Source organism: Sphaerodactylus townsendi, linkage group LG01 (assembly GCF_021028975.2).
Source record: "Sphaerodactylus townsendi isolate TG3544 linkage group LG01, MPM_Stown_v2.3, whole genome shotgun sequence".
Classification (NCBI taxonomy): Eukaryota; Metazoa; Chordata; class Lepidosauria; order Squamata; family Sphaerodactylidae; genus Sphaerodactylus; species Sphaerodactylus townsendi.
In genome coordinates this window covers 63493033-63509491 of record NC_059425.1, presented here as the reverse complement: position 1 = coordinate 63509491, position 16459 = coordinate 63493033, and the positions used below count along the sequence as shown (strand labels likewise).

At 41.0% G+C, this 16459-nt stretch overlaps 1 protein-coding gene across 1 annotated transcript in view; it reads right to left on the bottom strand.

Annotated features, from left to right (window-relative positions):
• Nucleotides 1-16459, bottom strand: part of DNAH14 (dynein axonemal heavy chain 14) — a 306182-nt gene that overhangs the window by 154269 nt on the left and 135454 nt on the right. The window contains 7 exon segments of the mRNA XM_048504880.1: nucleotides 145-360; nucleotides 717-851; nucleotides 1151-1240; nucleotides 3232-3403; nucleotides 5553-5632; nucleotides 6442-6628; nucleotides 6995-7063. Of these exon segments, the coding sequence (XP_048360837.1) occupies nucleotides 145-360; nucleotides 717-851; nucleotides 1151-1240; nucleotides 3232-3403; nucleotides 5553-5632; nucleotides 6442-6628; nucleotides 6995-7063 (949 nt within the window).

Sequence of the window (16459 nt, the reverse complement as noted above, 5' to 3'; positions counted from 1 at the left end):
AAAGGGAACAGGCTAGGAAGGGAGAGGTTAGGCACATTGAATGATAAACTGAGAAACTTTCAAAATTCCCAAGTTCATACAAAATACTCATTCTACACAATATATTAGAAAACTGTGATATAATCATTAAAATGATAAACTTACAGTGTACAAGGGGTGGATTCCAGATTTTCCAATGCTGCTTTGGTCTTTCTTCTTAGGTTTTTTGGCAGAAAGTTTGGCAAATGATCGTACTGCGGATGCTAAAAGACCATCTGACCACTCCTGTGTGTTAGGATCTATCTGTCCAAAAAGTTCACCAAGACTGACACACTTTGGGTTTATAACAAAAGTGTCTACTTTGCCTTTCTTTATAATATTCTGAGGAGAAAATAACCCAATAATTATATGTGAATTAACATTGTCCAAGGCTAACCTTCTTTTAATACTCCCTCTACAGCTCACTGTCTGGAAATGGATGTGTAAGCAGTGTGACCCCTCTTCCCACTAAGGAGTTCCCACTAAGGTCCACAATTCAATTCACCCCTCCTCCATAGGATTGGGATGTGTTTAAATAGATATACTTGATTTTATGGTGAGCCTGATGTGGAAGAGCATTTACCACAATTTGAACAGATGCGTAGCCTTCTTTACCAGATTCAGCTCAAGGAAAACAGTTGTTTCAGGTATATATGCCCTAATAAACAAGGCTTACATCCTGAAATTAAACTCCTTACCTGTAAAATAGGATCCAGTTTTGTAAGACTTTCAAAATCTAGTAATAGTAAGATTATCAAGGCTCTTCCCAAAATCGTTCTAATAGTAGTCTTCCCTCCACCTGTAGGTCCTACTAGCATCACACCAACATGAGCCTAAAAAGATACTTATAATGAGAAATCTGGATTTTTGGCCTTCTTTAAAATGCCAAGGAAATCTTAGTAAACACTTTTGAAACTCAAAGCATACATTTTTAGTCTAGGAATACCAATTTGTGTTTTTTTCTCAGTAAGTTTTCTTGCAACACCTAAGCCATTTCCACAATTCCCTATTACTGCAATATAATGGCTATAATAATATTTATTTAGAAATCCTGAATAGTGCAGTATATATTCCTTCATACATCTAAACCCCAGGACTCTTTCCATATGAATTAATGCTATGATGCACTTACCATAATTTGGTTGTAAAACTGCACAACCTTCTCTATCTGACTTGCCCAGGGTTGCAAACATAATTGTTGTATTGCAACAGATATTGCCTTCTGAGACAGAAAAAAAAGACAGTAGCTATGAGTAGAATTACATCCACAATTACATGCTCATATTTGACTGTAATTGCCCTCAAAACAAAGAAAATCCATTGCCCAAATCCTACAAATTAAATTGAAATAAACTATGCTTGGAAGGGAAACTGCTTTAAGATTTTCCCCATGGAATCCTGCAACATTATTTTGAAGTTTAGCATTCAAGGTGCAGGAAATTTAATGGAATTTTGAAAACAAACAAAAAATGTTACAAAACAGAATATTCTTTTGCTGCATTACCACCTCCCCTGAATCATACTCCAATCAGAAAACTTCTGGTGCCAAACTAGGGTTGCCAACTTTGGGTATGGAAATTTCTGGAGATGTGGTCATGAAGCCTGAGGAAGACAGGACTTGAGAATGGGAAGGACCTCAGTAGGGTATAATCCCATATAGTCCACCCTCTACGGAAGCTGTTTGCTATAATTGCTATAATTTGAAGATCAGCTGAAACTCTGAGAGATCTCCAGGCTCCACGTGAAGGTTGACAATTCTGTGCCAAATCACTCTTGATACTAGAGGTTCATTTATTGGGTGTTTTAAAGTTTTTAAAGTGCTAATTTGCAGCTTCAGAGAATTGTGTGCACAGGCCTTTTCTCCCCTACCTCTTCCATGATTTAAAATGTTTCTCCAAAGATGTAAGATAAAAATGCAGATTTCCAAATACTACATTTGGCAAATGTTATATGAAATTATTTATATTTCCATTTTTAGATTGGATTAATATAAAGGTACATTACTGCTGCTGCTTCTACTACTACAGAATCTTATATCTTGTATTAAACACTTATAAAGATATATTGTATTTCAGTACCGTTACAAACTATCTTATATTACTTGATAACTGTAAACTCAAATAAGCATTTTAAATTAATATCTACTCAAGTATTATTTAAGTAACAGTGAATTAGACCCGAAGTTTTTTTTTTGCAAGGATAAGGCCATTTTTGTACACATGGTAAGTATGCATTCAGGGCCATATAATTTTTAAATTAGTAGATAGTATCTTGTTGCATAAAAAATAAAAAGGTGATAATGATGTTTCCTTGTTTTATCAATTTGGAAATTGCGTTAGATCTATAATCTAAATAAAACAGGACAGAAATATAACAAAAAACATAGATTAATCTAATGATTAGAAAAGTCTCTTCTGACAGCCTGTTTATATGGAGAAATATGAATGTTCTTCAGGGATTAAATTAAATCTCACAAAGTAAAAAATTGTTTCACAACCATTTTATCATTCATAATGTCTCCTGTACTCTTGATTCCAGATCAATAATCATGCTCATAAATCTCTCTTTTTCACCTGTTTGTGTAAACCTGAACCCACTCTCCTAACTTTACAATAATAATTATATTATAATATTTTATATTATATTTTCTTCTCCTAAATAAAATGTTACTTTTACATTGAAAATATAGTCTAAACTACATATTACTGTTTTGGGCTTAATTTCTGGGATTTTTCTAGATTCTAGATCGTCACTTTCTGTGAAGTCACACAGCTGCAGGAAATCCAACTCTGACTTGAACTATAGTACAAGTGGTGGAGGAGCTTCTGCCTTCCATTTCAAAGTGTTTTCTGGACCCTAAATGGTTTTAGCAGGGAGATATTTGTATAACTTTGGACCTCCACATGGAGTGTTCCAAGAGTGTACAGTTCCAAAGTTATGCAAAGGGAGACGAAGGGAGAAGGAGCCTTTCCTTCCCTCACACAGAAATTCCAATCAGAATTGGGCTCCATGTGTTTTAGAAATACCTTTTCTCACAGCTCCTGTGTGACTATAAGGAAATCATGTTGGGTCCAGGTAATCCCAACCCAACTCACCAAAAAGTAACATGAAGTCAGTTCTAAGATTCCTTCAATTTACAGAAGTCTCCAGTGAAAGAAAGATTCTTCATTTAGTAGAAGGGCACCATATTAAGGACTATGTTTATTTCATTACCTCTAGTTGCAATGGATTTACTTTTGGAATCTTCATTCCTGGAAATAGATCTGTCAAAATGTCCTCAAATAGTGAAACATCTTCAACAAGGAATTTTGGTAAAATAGTTTCTTTCAGCACACTGATCATAATACGAGTTTCTTCTACCTCTGAAAACCTTGTATTACTGTTTCTATTTAAAAACAAATCCAGTAATTATAATTTTACAGGACTCACTGTAAATATTAATTTATTGCTTGGTACTATAATATATCAAGGCTGTAATTATTTTAATCCTTACACCATGCATATTATTATATCTGATTTATGTGAACTTATTTGTTTGTTTTATTAAAACATTTATAGTCTACCTTTACTTGTAATTCAAGGTAACATGATAATAGTTCAAAAACATTTCTAGTTAAAACCAGCATAATATAACAAACGCAAATCTCAAGTTCAATGAAGACACGTGGTTAGGTTTTCCATATTTGGAACATTTATCTTTTGGTTTTAATTTCCTTATTTTTTCACATTTCAATTAGCATCTAGACACTCTTTCTTGTTTGTTTGTTTTTAGCAGAAAAGTAGTTTCCCCAATTACTCTAATGACAGCAAGCACACTCTCCCCATCCATTTCAAGGAAAAGTTCCAAGCCAAACAGAACTAGAGAAACTAAATTTCCAAAACCAGATCTATGTTTGCTTTGAACCTATTAAGTGATTTTTTTTCCTGAGGTAGTATCACAGTGATTTAGAATTTAGCCATCTGAATCAGACACCGAATTCTAATCCTGATGAGTATCATCTTTTCCAGTTATAAATTGCATTGAGCTAAATAACCTCCCAGAGTTAATATACGTTGGACGTTGAAATCCTATACAACGTGTGAAATGAGGACATGTGCATATGTTATTTCCTGTCCCTGTCCCAAACTCTACATTGGGAAAATGATACGCCAGCTTAAGACCCGAATCGTGGATCACAGGAGTTGCATTAGAACGGGAAAAGATGAAGCACCGTTAGTGGAACATTTTCAAGAATTCCATCATGTAGATTCTGATTTGTGATTTTGCGTAGTTCAACATTTTATGGAAGAAGCCCTCTCTAGTAATATGGATGAGAAAATACTACAAGTTGAAATCGGTATATCTTTAAATTTCAGATGGATAAGTTCAGTCTGAATAAAGCCCTAGATTATATGTGTCATTTGTAAAGTGCTAGGTAGCTGTGAGAATCTAATTAGGCGTATTTAGTTGATTTCCATGGAAGAGAAACTAAACATATCACAGGGTGATGATGGGAGGTGGCGGCTCTGAGGTTGAGAGCCGTGAGTCCCATACTATAGTACACATGTAACCTGACTTCTTGCATATTGTGCAAGATTGTACATCTATGGCGGTAGGGGATCAGAAGCACGCTTGTCCTGATGTAGTGGTGTAGATTAACGTGGCTGACAGCCTTTGGAATATTTACACCATTATGGGATGTAAGTCCGACGAATGAATTCAATTGACTCATGATAATGAGCATGATTGATTGCAAAAAATGCTGGATACACATGAAGCGTTGCTTATGGGACTTGACTTCTACCCATTATAGGATGGACGGATAAGTTTTCATGCAGTGGACTAAACAAGATAAATAGAGAGAATTTCGGGACACAAAGATAATAAGTTCTGTGTCAGAACCCATTGATTGGAACGAAGACCCCAGTGACGAATAGCTCAAGTTTAAATGAGATGATCCAATTTATTCAGTTGGGGGGTTGGTAACTTATGTTGACTGTATCTTTAGAAGACTAAAGCTTATGTGATGTTTGTCACTGCTTATGAGTTGTACTAAAAATTATTTGATGTTTAAGAATGAAAGCCTGAATGCAGCGTGTAATTGATTGATTGGTTATTTCTGACGTTGCATTCATTGTGATTTGGGCCTGCACAATACCCATGTGGGACTACATTGGGACTATGTTGATAAATATGAATCAATGTACTATTCACGGCAGGAAACAACTGATAGACTGAAAGGATTTTTGACTATGTGCCCATGATCTGGTAGTTTTAGCTCCTAATGTTTCACCTTCATCTATGGATTGGATCTTCAGCAATGGAGAGAAAATGCAAACATTACATCCTAATGTGATATGCCTCTCAGTGATGCTTTGGCAGCCACTGATAAGGGGAAACATTAGGAGCTAAAACTAATAGACCGTGGCCACACAGTCAAAAAAACCCACAACAGCCAACGTGAAGCAAACCTACAGGTGCTACAGCATTAATAGTTCTCAGTTTAACATTTCAACTGCATGGAAATAAAGCAATTTAAAACTGTGAGACTTACTGTGTTTTTAGCTCCTGTATCTTCTGACCAACCCTTATTAAAGCTGCTTTTATTGCTCTCATGCCAAAATCATAATGATCCTAGAAAACATAAAATTGGGAAAAAAATCTCCATATTGCCTTTGCAGACAGATTCAGTAAAATTATGGCAAGCAGAGATAGATTAGTTCTTCCTATTATCTAAAGATGATTACTTCCTGAACTGAAATTTTAATTTAAGCTGAGATAATAAATGATAAACCAACTGTACACATAAATTAATAGCTGTGTTTCTGTAGCACATAAAGAATTTTGAATACAAATTTTTAAAAAAACCTTGAGATTAAGACAAGAGTTAAGTCACTCCCAGAACAATCAATGAGAGCCAGGGGAATAGAGAGAACCGCAAAAATGCTATGGAAGTGGTGCAGCCCTGGTACTGGTGCAAATGCATATGCTGATTCTAGAGCATACACATCAGAGCCAAGGAGCAGCGCAGGAACACAATGGATGAGTGCCAGTGCAGCTGTGGCAGTGGCACAGCTGTAGTGCAGAGGCCTGTACAGTGCCAGAGGGCTGCTTATCACTACAGACAGACCTAAAATGGACACTCTGTCTGTCCTCTTCCTGAAGTGGACTAAATCCCACTCTGCACTGATTTTGAGGCAGAGCTACACTCTGCATTTTCTCTCTTGCTGAAGCTAACCAGAAATTGTCAGTCACTGGACTTCCCTTCACATTCAATCAGCTCTGTAAAAGGTGATTATATGTCAGGAAAGCATGCAAATAGTATCAATACCTGGTGTTTCGTTTCACCTTCAGGGGCTGAATAGACTCCTGCCCGTCACTATAGGCAGGAGAAAGCAGAAACATCTTATTAAAGCACATCCTTCCTGGCCTCTATATTTTACCTGTTGAGACAATTGCTTGCTACAAAGCTGGTAAAGATTTACTATCTTCCCAGAGAGTGATTTTGCAGATCTGAAACCTTCTGAAAACAACATTATTTCAGCAATGAGTTTATAATCCGGTACCATCATTGATACAGGTCGAAATAATGACTTTAAATTGTCTGGGAGTTCCACCCGACCTTTGTATCTAAAAAAAGGGAGGAAAAAATTAGTCTGATTTATTTTTATAATTAGACATAACTATACTGATCAAAATAACTGGTAAATTTAATATTTAACAACAGACACTATATAACAAAGGCACAATAATGACAGGTTACTTTCCCTAAATATAATTAAAATGGATGCTATTACTATAGGAACTCTTTTATAAGGAAAACTAAATGAAAATTCAAGTATCAATGAAAATTTCTAACTCTCTAAAAATTGCTACAAAGACTGGTACAGAAGATAATGAATTGAAAGTTGTAGTTTAATATAGCAATAATAAAACATTTTTTGCTAGTGTTCACTGTAGTGCTATTGAAAAAGAATAGTTTTTCTTATTACTTACCCTGGATTCAAGGTAATAAAGATTCCACAGAATGGTTTTAGACGCATTTCCTTGCCTTCCAGAACAAATCTATGCCAAACAATAAATTAGTTATTTTAAGAATATGTTTCTGAAGATATATTGAATGCTAAAAGCATGTGGTTTATATATACTGTTTAAACTGCTAAGCATAATACTTTTCTGTATTAAATCTTAATTTTAAAATACATTAAGACTTCAAAACCATTAATCATAAGTTTGTTTTTTCTTTTGTATGTATATATTCTATAATAGGTTTCCACCTTTCGCCTGTTTGGATACCCTGTCTCGAAGGCCCATGCCCAGCCTAGCCATTTCTCCTGATTCTAATACTTTCACCCACCTTTATATCTGTACATCAATTTATAAAAATTCTCTTTCAAATTAGAGCTTTATATTGAAGATCATTTGACCACATATTTTTCCATTGTTCTAATGGAATATTATATCCAAAATCCATAGCCCCAAAAAACCTCGAGAACCTAGTAATATTGATATTGAAGAATATACAGTTTTATGTGTGCTCTCTTTTTCACTTACAGGAGAAAATCCTGTAGTACAGGTAGGGGCGTTCCACCCATGAGGATATTGGGTATCCCATTTTCCCGAGCACACACCATTTTGTCTTGTGGGGGGGCAGGAAGGGCAGGGCCCTGTAGCGGGTTTCCCAGGTGGGTGGCCCAGATGGGTGGCCCAGGCGGTAGGTGGGAGGTCCAGGCAGCTGCCACAGTGGCTGGCCAGCCCCTGGATGGCAGGAGCCAGCCTGCTGCTGCCGTGTCCACCTGAGCTGCCCATCCAAGCCCCGCCCCCAGCCTCCCTGAAGGCTGGATCCTGCCTTTCCCAGGGAGGCTGGGGAGAGTAGAGCCTGGTGGTGGGTGGCCCAGACTGGTGGCCCAGGCAGGCATCATGGTTGCAGGCCGGCCCCTGGAGGTCAGGAGCCGGCTTGCCACTGTGACATCCACCTGAGCCACCAATCCGAGTTGCCTGCTGCCAAACCCTACCATATCTGGCCTCCCTGCTGGCTGCCATAAGTAGGGTGTGTGGGAGGTGCATGGGGAGATGGGTAGGGTGGGGCAGGGGGAGCTGGGCACTGGGAGCACTGGGAGCTGGTACGCCTCTGAGTACAAGTTAATAGCATAATCAGGGTTATTAGCCAGTGCCACAATGAGATATTTGTACTCTGTGAAGTTTTACTGCAACAATAGGATCAAATGGCAGTCTTAGGAGAAACCTGCTTAAAATCCACCCTAGCCAAATTTCTTCCTGGCTTTTGGGACATTCTTAATCAGAAATGTTTAGTAGGATGAAAACCACATTGTCTGGGTTCTTCCTAATTTCCATGAATACATTTCCAGACTGCTATTTTTGTGCCCCCAAAGTCTATTTTTTCTTTCTATACATCTGACTTCTTGAAAGATGAAAAATGATTGCAAACAGCTTTTTGCAAAATTCAAAATATTTTAAGTCAAAAATTTAATATTTCCCAGCAACTTAGATGATTTTGAAGAGATTTATTTCTTTCAGTTACATACATGGTGTGAGGCTTATTCAGACAGAAAAAAAGAATTAAACTTATTTGTAACAGTTATTCATTGAGTGAACTGTGCACTCATACATCTGGGATCTGGGCCTGCTACAGTAGAATTATGAAAAGTTTTTGATGCCCTAGACTAGAGGATACTCTCCACTCCAACTTGACTTTCCACAAAACAGCCACAGGATAGGAGGGGATAGTTCCTCCTCTGTGCTCACATTGCTGTTTTCACACTGCCTAATTTGACCTTCTTTACAGAATTAGAATCCATTGCAAAGTGCCTAGAGAAAATCAGTGGTACAGAACATGTCACTGCCCAGGAGATGTCCTGGAAGGGAATACATTGAAAGACAGCTGTCAATCAGTTCTGCACCCTAGTGGAATGGACATGTATAGAGCAAGGAATATCAAACTTCACTAAGGAATAAAACATGGTGATGGGAGAGACCATCCAATGAGAAATGGATTGAAAGGAATCTGCCAAACCCTTTTCCTGGCCAGAATGGCAGATAAACATAAATATATCTCCTCACTTAGGGCTGTATCCTAAGGTATCTTTGGACAGCGATAGCAAATCACTGTGCTTGTCAGGTTGTCTGATCCACACAGCTGAGGATCACACAACTGATCATCAATGTCTGCACCTTCTGCACTATCAGGAGAACATGCATATCATTCCTGGGCAACTTTAAAAGAACAATTCATTGGATTATTCTGCTGTGGGGAGGGAGTTGGAGGAATGATTTTGACTGGAAGTAGCCTGATAAAAAAAATTAAGCAGCCTCTACCCCATTCTTCATTTCCAATTGATGTTTTCTGAATTTGTTTTTTTTAATTGCAGCTAAGTTACACATGTCCATGTCTGATTGTTTGGATCAGATGTTTGCGGCTCTCCAGATGTTCAGGGAACTACTGAATTCCTATCATCAGCTCTACTGTCAGCATAGCCAATTGGCACATACTGGTAGGAGCTGATGGGGAATTGTAGTTCCTGAACATCTGAGAGAGCCAAGCAGGTTCCCTACCCCTGTTCTAGGGAATCTAATTCTGAGGACAGGAGGCAAAAGCCTCTTTTCATATGGAATTTTCTTATAGTTACCCATAATGAGGGAGGGAAGAGAATTGCATCTGGCCGTGGAGCACAATCTTCTCATGTTACTGTTGTCAAGGAAGAACACATATGGTGCTATAATTATTTGCCATCTTAGATGTTCTGGTTCTGGAAATTCAGGTGATTTCAAAGGTCCTTTTGTCTCCCTATATCAAGAATTCTCTGCTTAACTAGCGCACAGACCCTTTCAGCTCCCATAGCTATGAGACATTGAATGGAAAATCCCATCTGTTGTAGGATACTTTGAACTGCCCTAGACCAGCTAGACTGAAAATTGTCCTAAAGAACTAAAGGGAGAAGACCTTGTGGGTTATGATGGCAGCCTGGCCATTTTGTAATTCATAGTAGACAAATTAGAGCTTCTACCTTTAACATCCCAGTTTCAAGCCTAATCCATGAGTTGGGAACATTATTTGGGACCTGTACAAGAGATCTAAGGAACTTAGATTGTACTCTTTCTAGTGAAACAAATGATGCAGAGGGAGATCCTAAAAAAGAACCATAAACTAGTTGCAGGATTGTTTTTGCTTTGAACAATTTCAGGCACACAAAATGTCAGGTGCAAGTAGAAGGTGAAATTGATCAGAGAGTGAAACGGTCGGGCGCCAAAACGTCTCTTTTCCCCTCTAAAGCCTTTGCTGTCTGGAACCAAACCAGCAGCCACCTCTTTTAAAGATGTCCCCTGGACTTCTTATTTCGGGTGTGCAGAGTGAAAAGAAGCAGTCATCTCTTTTTAAGATGTCCCACAGATGTCTTTTTTGTGCTGTGTGGAATGAACCAATGTGAAACTTCTTAACATTAAGAAACTTGCTCAACTGTCATGGATTTAAAATAAGAAACTTGTTCAATTGTCACAGGTCTAAAATAGGTCCATTCCCACTTCTTTTCTTGGACACCAGAAAGTATCTGGAGTAGAAACCATGGGGCAAGTCACAAACAGAGGCCGGTTAGAAAGCCTCTTTAGATAAGAATTCTTGCACAATAAGATATCATGGCACAGCCATTTATTTTAAAACCAACCACAGCTTTTCTTGATCTTCATAAGCCTTTCTGTAATCTATGAAACACAAGCTGATTTTCTTCTGAAATTCTCTCATATGCTCCAGCAACCCATATAAATTTGCAGTTGTGGTAGCAATGTCCAAAAATACCACAAGTAAGGGAAAAGCCACCATAACAGGCACATGAAAGTACGAAGCATTCAGAATCTTGCTCTTGGACTTCAGGTTTAAGAACGCTACAGACACTTCAAAGCTTTTGGGGGATTGACGGGGTATGAATGTAAAGTATAAATAAAATAAAATTTCTAATAATTTGGCTATGTGAAGCATTTCTTCTGAGTAAAGTCTTCATTGGGAGATATTGCTGTAGAATCTCCTACAGCTCTATCAGGTAATGATTCCAAAATGAAATGGAACTGAGTTTTGATTGAGAGGCCCTTTGGAAACAGAAGTTTGATGAATTGGAGGCTCCTGGCAGAACCTGTATCACAAGCCAAGGTCAGGTCAGGAGAATCCGTGTCAAATACAGCAAGATCAGTGGCACCAGCACACAGAAGAGACATTGTTACCACATGGCAGATTTTCTCTTGACCTCTTTTAAGCCAGATGCCCACTGCCAGAGATACTGTGCACCTGACTCATGCATCAGACCTGCTTCTGCAAACAACCCCTGTCTTAGCTGAGGTCCAGTCAATGCTGAGCAGCCAAGTGAGCATTGTGTCTCCTCACATGCAAGTCATTATGCATCCTACTCCTATGTTGCTTGTGGGGCTCAGGAGAGGTGGGGAGAGCATGTTGGAATCAGATTCCTTGCAGCTGGCCCAATGCCAAGGGGCTGAGGAGCTTCCATGCTTGTGCCTGGCTGCACTTTTGAGTCTGATCCTGCATGGACTGCCTTCTCCTCCTCTGGTGCCTCTGCTGCTGATTGAGGAAAGGGTGTGATGGCAGTGTCTAATTCCTCATCTGAGGAGTCCTCAGGGTCTTCTGACACAGTTAAGCATGTCTGGGCTATGACACCTGTTGATAATGATAGCAAGTTCCAATATAAAATGTTTATACACTTGCATTCTGCCTCACAGTCAGCTTACCTTTCCTTCATCATAGACTTCCTATTACACATTTTTTTGCCTTATCTGAATCCACCACCAGGCAGAGCAGAGAAGCTGCAGATTCCAAATGCTGGTAAAAGGCAACTTTTCTTGATGCTTTGCTTTTCCCCATGAAGCAAAACAGCTAAACATGGATTGGTAGGAGTACTTTAGATAAGAAGAAAAGGACTTTTAAAAATGCAATAGTGCAGGCAAAAGGACTCTGGTCGTTTCCCCCCTTACAAAATGGAGGTCATAAGCTGCGGTTTCCTTTGCTGCGGGACCTTTTTAACGTGGGTTCATTGTCCCCACCACAGCCTCCGCCCCCTTGGTCCAATGAATGCAGCAGCTACGCAGGACTCCCCACGATCTGCTCAGGGGCTGTCCTGATTGGCTGCTGCGTTGTACTAGGGCGGGAATTTTTTAATTGTCAAAAGGACGAATCAACATCTCCATGCTTCGCCAAGGAATCCACGTAAATTTGAGTAGACACAATATGCCCATGTGTGCTCAAAACGATGTCCAGACGTGGATTTTAAGAATTTAAAATTTTTAAAAACCCAGGCCGCACATGTCCTAATTGGACGGATGGCTCTACGTTACCAGCAGCAGCGGGAATATCAAACCTATAGTCACCCCCCGGGCTTCCGCACTCCCCCGGGCTTGGTGCAGGGTTTTCAAAAAGGTGCTTGACCATCCAGGAGAAGAAATGCTGCACGCTGAGGAGGAAGGAGAGCGGCAGAATCGGGATCACTGCATGGTCGCCGCTGAGGTAGTGGGGAATGTTGCAGGCCCCTGCTTTATTTGATGTGAATAGCACGCAGCAAATGGTGAGTGGGGAAACGACCTCTGATCCTTCCCCATTATCTGTGTAGCTTAGTTTGGTCTTACTGGGTGGAGCCCTTGGTTTCCGTTTCTAGTTCCCCATTAGCTAATGTCTTCCTTGCAAATAAAAGCCGCTGTTATGGAAAAGTTTGTCTCTGCTGAACAGACCTGAGAACTGAATGAGTACTCTCTTGTGTAAACAGAAACTGCGGGGAAACCCCACTACAAAACAAACAGCCTCGAGGAAATCAGTAAGTGCACAAAACCCCAGAGTGTGCCTCACCAAGGCTGAGAAGACACAGCAAGGATTCACTAGTTTGAGTCATCTTAATGCCACACTGGACAATGCCACACTGGACAAATAAAGATTTTTTGAATCAGCAAGATTCCAAAGAGTGAGTTTGATAGCAATAGACTAGTAGAGACAAACAAGAGAACCAACTATTGGTATTCTGAATGGCCACAAAAAGTAAACTGAGGGAAAATGGAATTCCTCCCTCACAGCACATGACAGTTTCAGTTGGAAAATGTCGCCATACGCTGGAATGGAGGAGCACCTTTTCAGTTTTCCAGAGCTAAAATTCAACCCCCGCCCACACACACAGCTGGCCTGTGCATGCACAGTCCCAATGTGAGACTGCACAGAAGATGGAAGGTGAAAAATAAGTTTGCAGGTTGGTGGGAAAGGAAGCAGAAAAGAGGGAGAAGCTATGGTAGCTTTCAAGGAAGTGAAAGAGAAAGTGACAGTGGGGGACAGGAAAATGAGGTACCTCTGAGAAGTCCTAACAGGTTACCTGCTTGCTAATATCTAGTTTCCTTTTGTCAAGTTGGTAGCAGCAGCCGATGGTTAGGCCCTCCTGGCCTGCCAGTTCTTGTGTTCTGACTAATTAGGTTTTTAAAAGCTAAAAATCTCATGTTGGTTGCACTCCTGGGTCAGGTAGGCAGCATTTTGCTTACAGGCGGCACACTGGATTTCCTAGAATTAGAAGGTTTTTGGACTGTTCCAATTGAATAATTTTAAGATTAATTCTGTATTAACACAATGTATACAATTTCATATTGTGTAAAGAAAAAATTACAACTTACTAGCAGGGGGTTGATTTTCAAATATGTCACGAACGAGGAAATTGAAGTCACGAGTCAGATTTGTAAGTTCATCATTGGAAGTGTTCACACCAATTAGAGTTTCGCCCTCATGTTCATCTTCTCGCCTTAAAACTCCTCCAAATGCCCAAGTAAAAGCAAAAATGAAAAGTTTTCCTAATAATATAAACAGTTTACTTGGTTGCTTCTGCCAAAACCATGACTGCTTTCTTCTGAAATTAATAAGAAAATAAATGCATGAAGATTCTAGTAGTGCTCTGAACAATACTGAGAAGAGTCAGGTACAAGATATTTCACTTGCATGCAGATCTATAGCTGAGGGAGGCAGCACCCTCCTAAATACTGTATTTCCCACCTCTGAGTTCCTAGTTTTCATTTTAATACCTGTCTAGCCCATTCCAATGGGGAGATCCAAGCGAAAATATACCAGCCATTTTTGTCCTGGTTATTCGGAAAGGAATGGGAAAGGTACACCCCTAGAAGGAAGACAGCTGCATGGGGAGGAGTGCCTTTATTCAAGCTGGCATGCAGCCAAAATGATGGAATAGGCAATTTCTGGTGTGTACAGAAGTCCCTGCACTGTGCAGTGAGAAGGGTCCATTGAATACTTACTGTGAAGGGCCTTTCTACTGGACGGCAGGGGGATATCTTGATAGGGTGTCTTCTTCACCAATTGCAAGGAGGCAGGAACTAATTAACGAAGTAACGCCTTCTTCCTGTGAGGTCACGACTCCTTCTAGCCTCAGTATCCATTTTTTGGCCAAGCAGTCACATGACAGGGACCACAGGAAGACAAACAAGAACATCGAACAGATCAACAACAAACGAACAGTTGCTCCCAGGTAACCTGACCTATACTAGAGCATTAACATTAACATTGGGGACTGATAGCCCCCCAGGGAGGGCCAAGATATCCCCCTGCCGTCCAGTAGAAAGGCCCTTCACAGTAAGTATTCAATGGACCCTTCTACTGGAGGCGGGGGACATCTTGATAGGGACCTCCCCGAAAGCAGTGTCCCCAAAACTACTAGGGTGGGAAGCATAAGACCCCCATGATATTCTCCAATACCCCTCTCCCGAAGGCTACTTCGGAGGCGCCATGGAGTTCAGTTTGTAATGTCTTACTTAACGATGAGATTGGACGACCAGGTGGCGGCGGTTTCTATGATCTCCTCCACTGTCGCGTAATTTCGAAAGGCCGCGTTGGCAGCCGCGCTCCTAATGGAATGGGCTGTAACCCCTGATGGAATGGGTAGTGATTGTGCTTTGTACGCCTCAATAATCGTAGCCTTGAGCGTGGTGCTGATGGCTGCTTTTGACATAGGTAAGCCCACGTTGGGAGGGCTTACATTAATGAACAGCGCCTCCGTTTTCCTAAGGGGCTCTGATCTGATCAGAAAGGCTTTGAGCTACTTCGCCGCATTAATCCAGGGTAAAGCCAGAGCTTCTCCCTTTGGGATGGTTTGGGTTAGGCAGAAACGACGGGACTGATATTCTTCCTGTTTTAAATGAAATGTCGAATGAATTTTTTGGGCTGAACGTCGGGTCCAGTCTAAGAGTCACTCCTGTCTGGAGTGGAAAATAAGCAGAATTTTCTGTTGGACGGCAGAGCTTGCAGTTCCGATACGCTGCCTGGCATTGATGTGGATGGCCAGTAGGGAACAGAGTTTTCATTCTCACCCACGCTTAGCCGTATCGATTGAATGGGTTCTCGAAAGGTGGCTTCATAGGTGCTTACCTCAAGACTGCAATGTGATCGCCATAGGTGGGGAACCTGTGAATTACCGGGAGGTTGCTTTGGAGAGTCACTCCTCTAAGGAACCGCCACGCCAGGGTGTTTGGCAAATGGTGTTGCCTCTTGATAGGCGCGCATACCGTGGAAAGTGCTGCCAGTTGCCGCCTCAAACTTAGCGCTTCTCAGGCCCAGGATCAAAACCTTTCTTGTAGGAATTCTAAAAATGTCTTTGATTGCCGGTTTCTCCGGGTTCATGTTTCTGACTTTCGACCCAGCGGCTTAAGGTGGGTTCTCCACGAGGCATTGTACAAAATGTTAATAGTGCGGGATTTCTTCCGCGTATTGGCAGCCCATGATGCAGGTGTTGGCGGACCCTTTCGGAGTAGCCTTTTGCACTCAGTCTTTTCCTTTTCACACGCCACGCGGTCAAGCATAGCCACTTTGGATCGGGGTGAAATAGCGGACCTTTGCATTAGCAAGTCTGGGGTTGTTGGTAGTGTCAGAGGCTGTCCGGCTGGCTAGGCCCCTGGATGGTGGAGTAAAACCATGGCCTCCGCGGCCATCTTGGTGCCACCAGGATGACTGCTGCCTGCTCCAAGATGATCTTCCCTCAGGGAGGCGTGGGATTAATGGGAATGGTGGGAATGCATATAGCAGGCCCGGCGGCCACTTCCACCGCCCATTGCATCTGTTTCCTCACTGGCCGGGCTGGAATGAACTCTCCTTATAGAAGAACCTTGGCTGGTCTGGGCATTGTCCAAGGGCGAGGGCTAGGAGGTCCACTTCTGGAGTTCCGAAGGTTAGCCTTTCGTAGATCAGGACGGAATACTCGCTGGGTTCAGCTTTCGCCATTCTCCTTCTTGTATCTGCTGTCTGCCTGCTAACCTAGTCTGCTTAGCTGTTTAGCTTTCCCTTGATATGTTGGCGCTTCCAGCGTATTGCAGCAGGTTTTTCTCCTGCCTGGTGACAAGATCTTTTCCGCTTCTTGATGCAACCTCGATCTTGAGCCCCCCCTGGTTGTTGATATAACATTTTGGCCGGCCACGCTT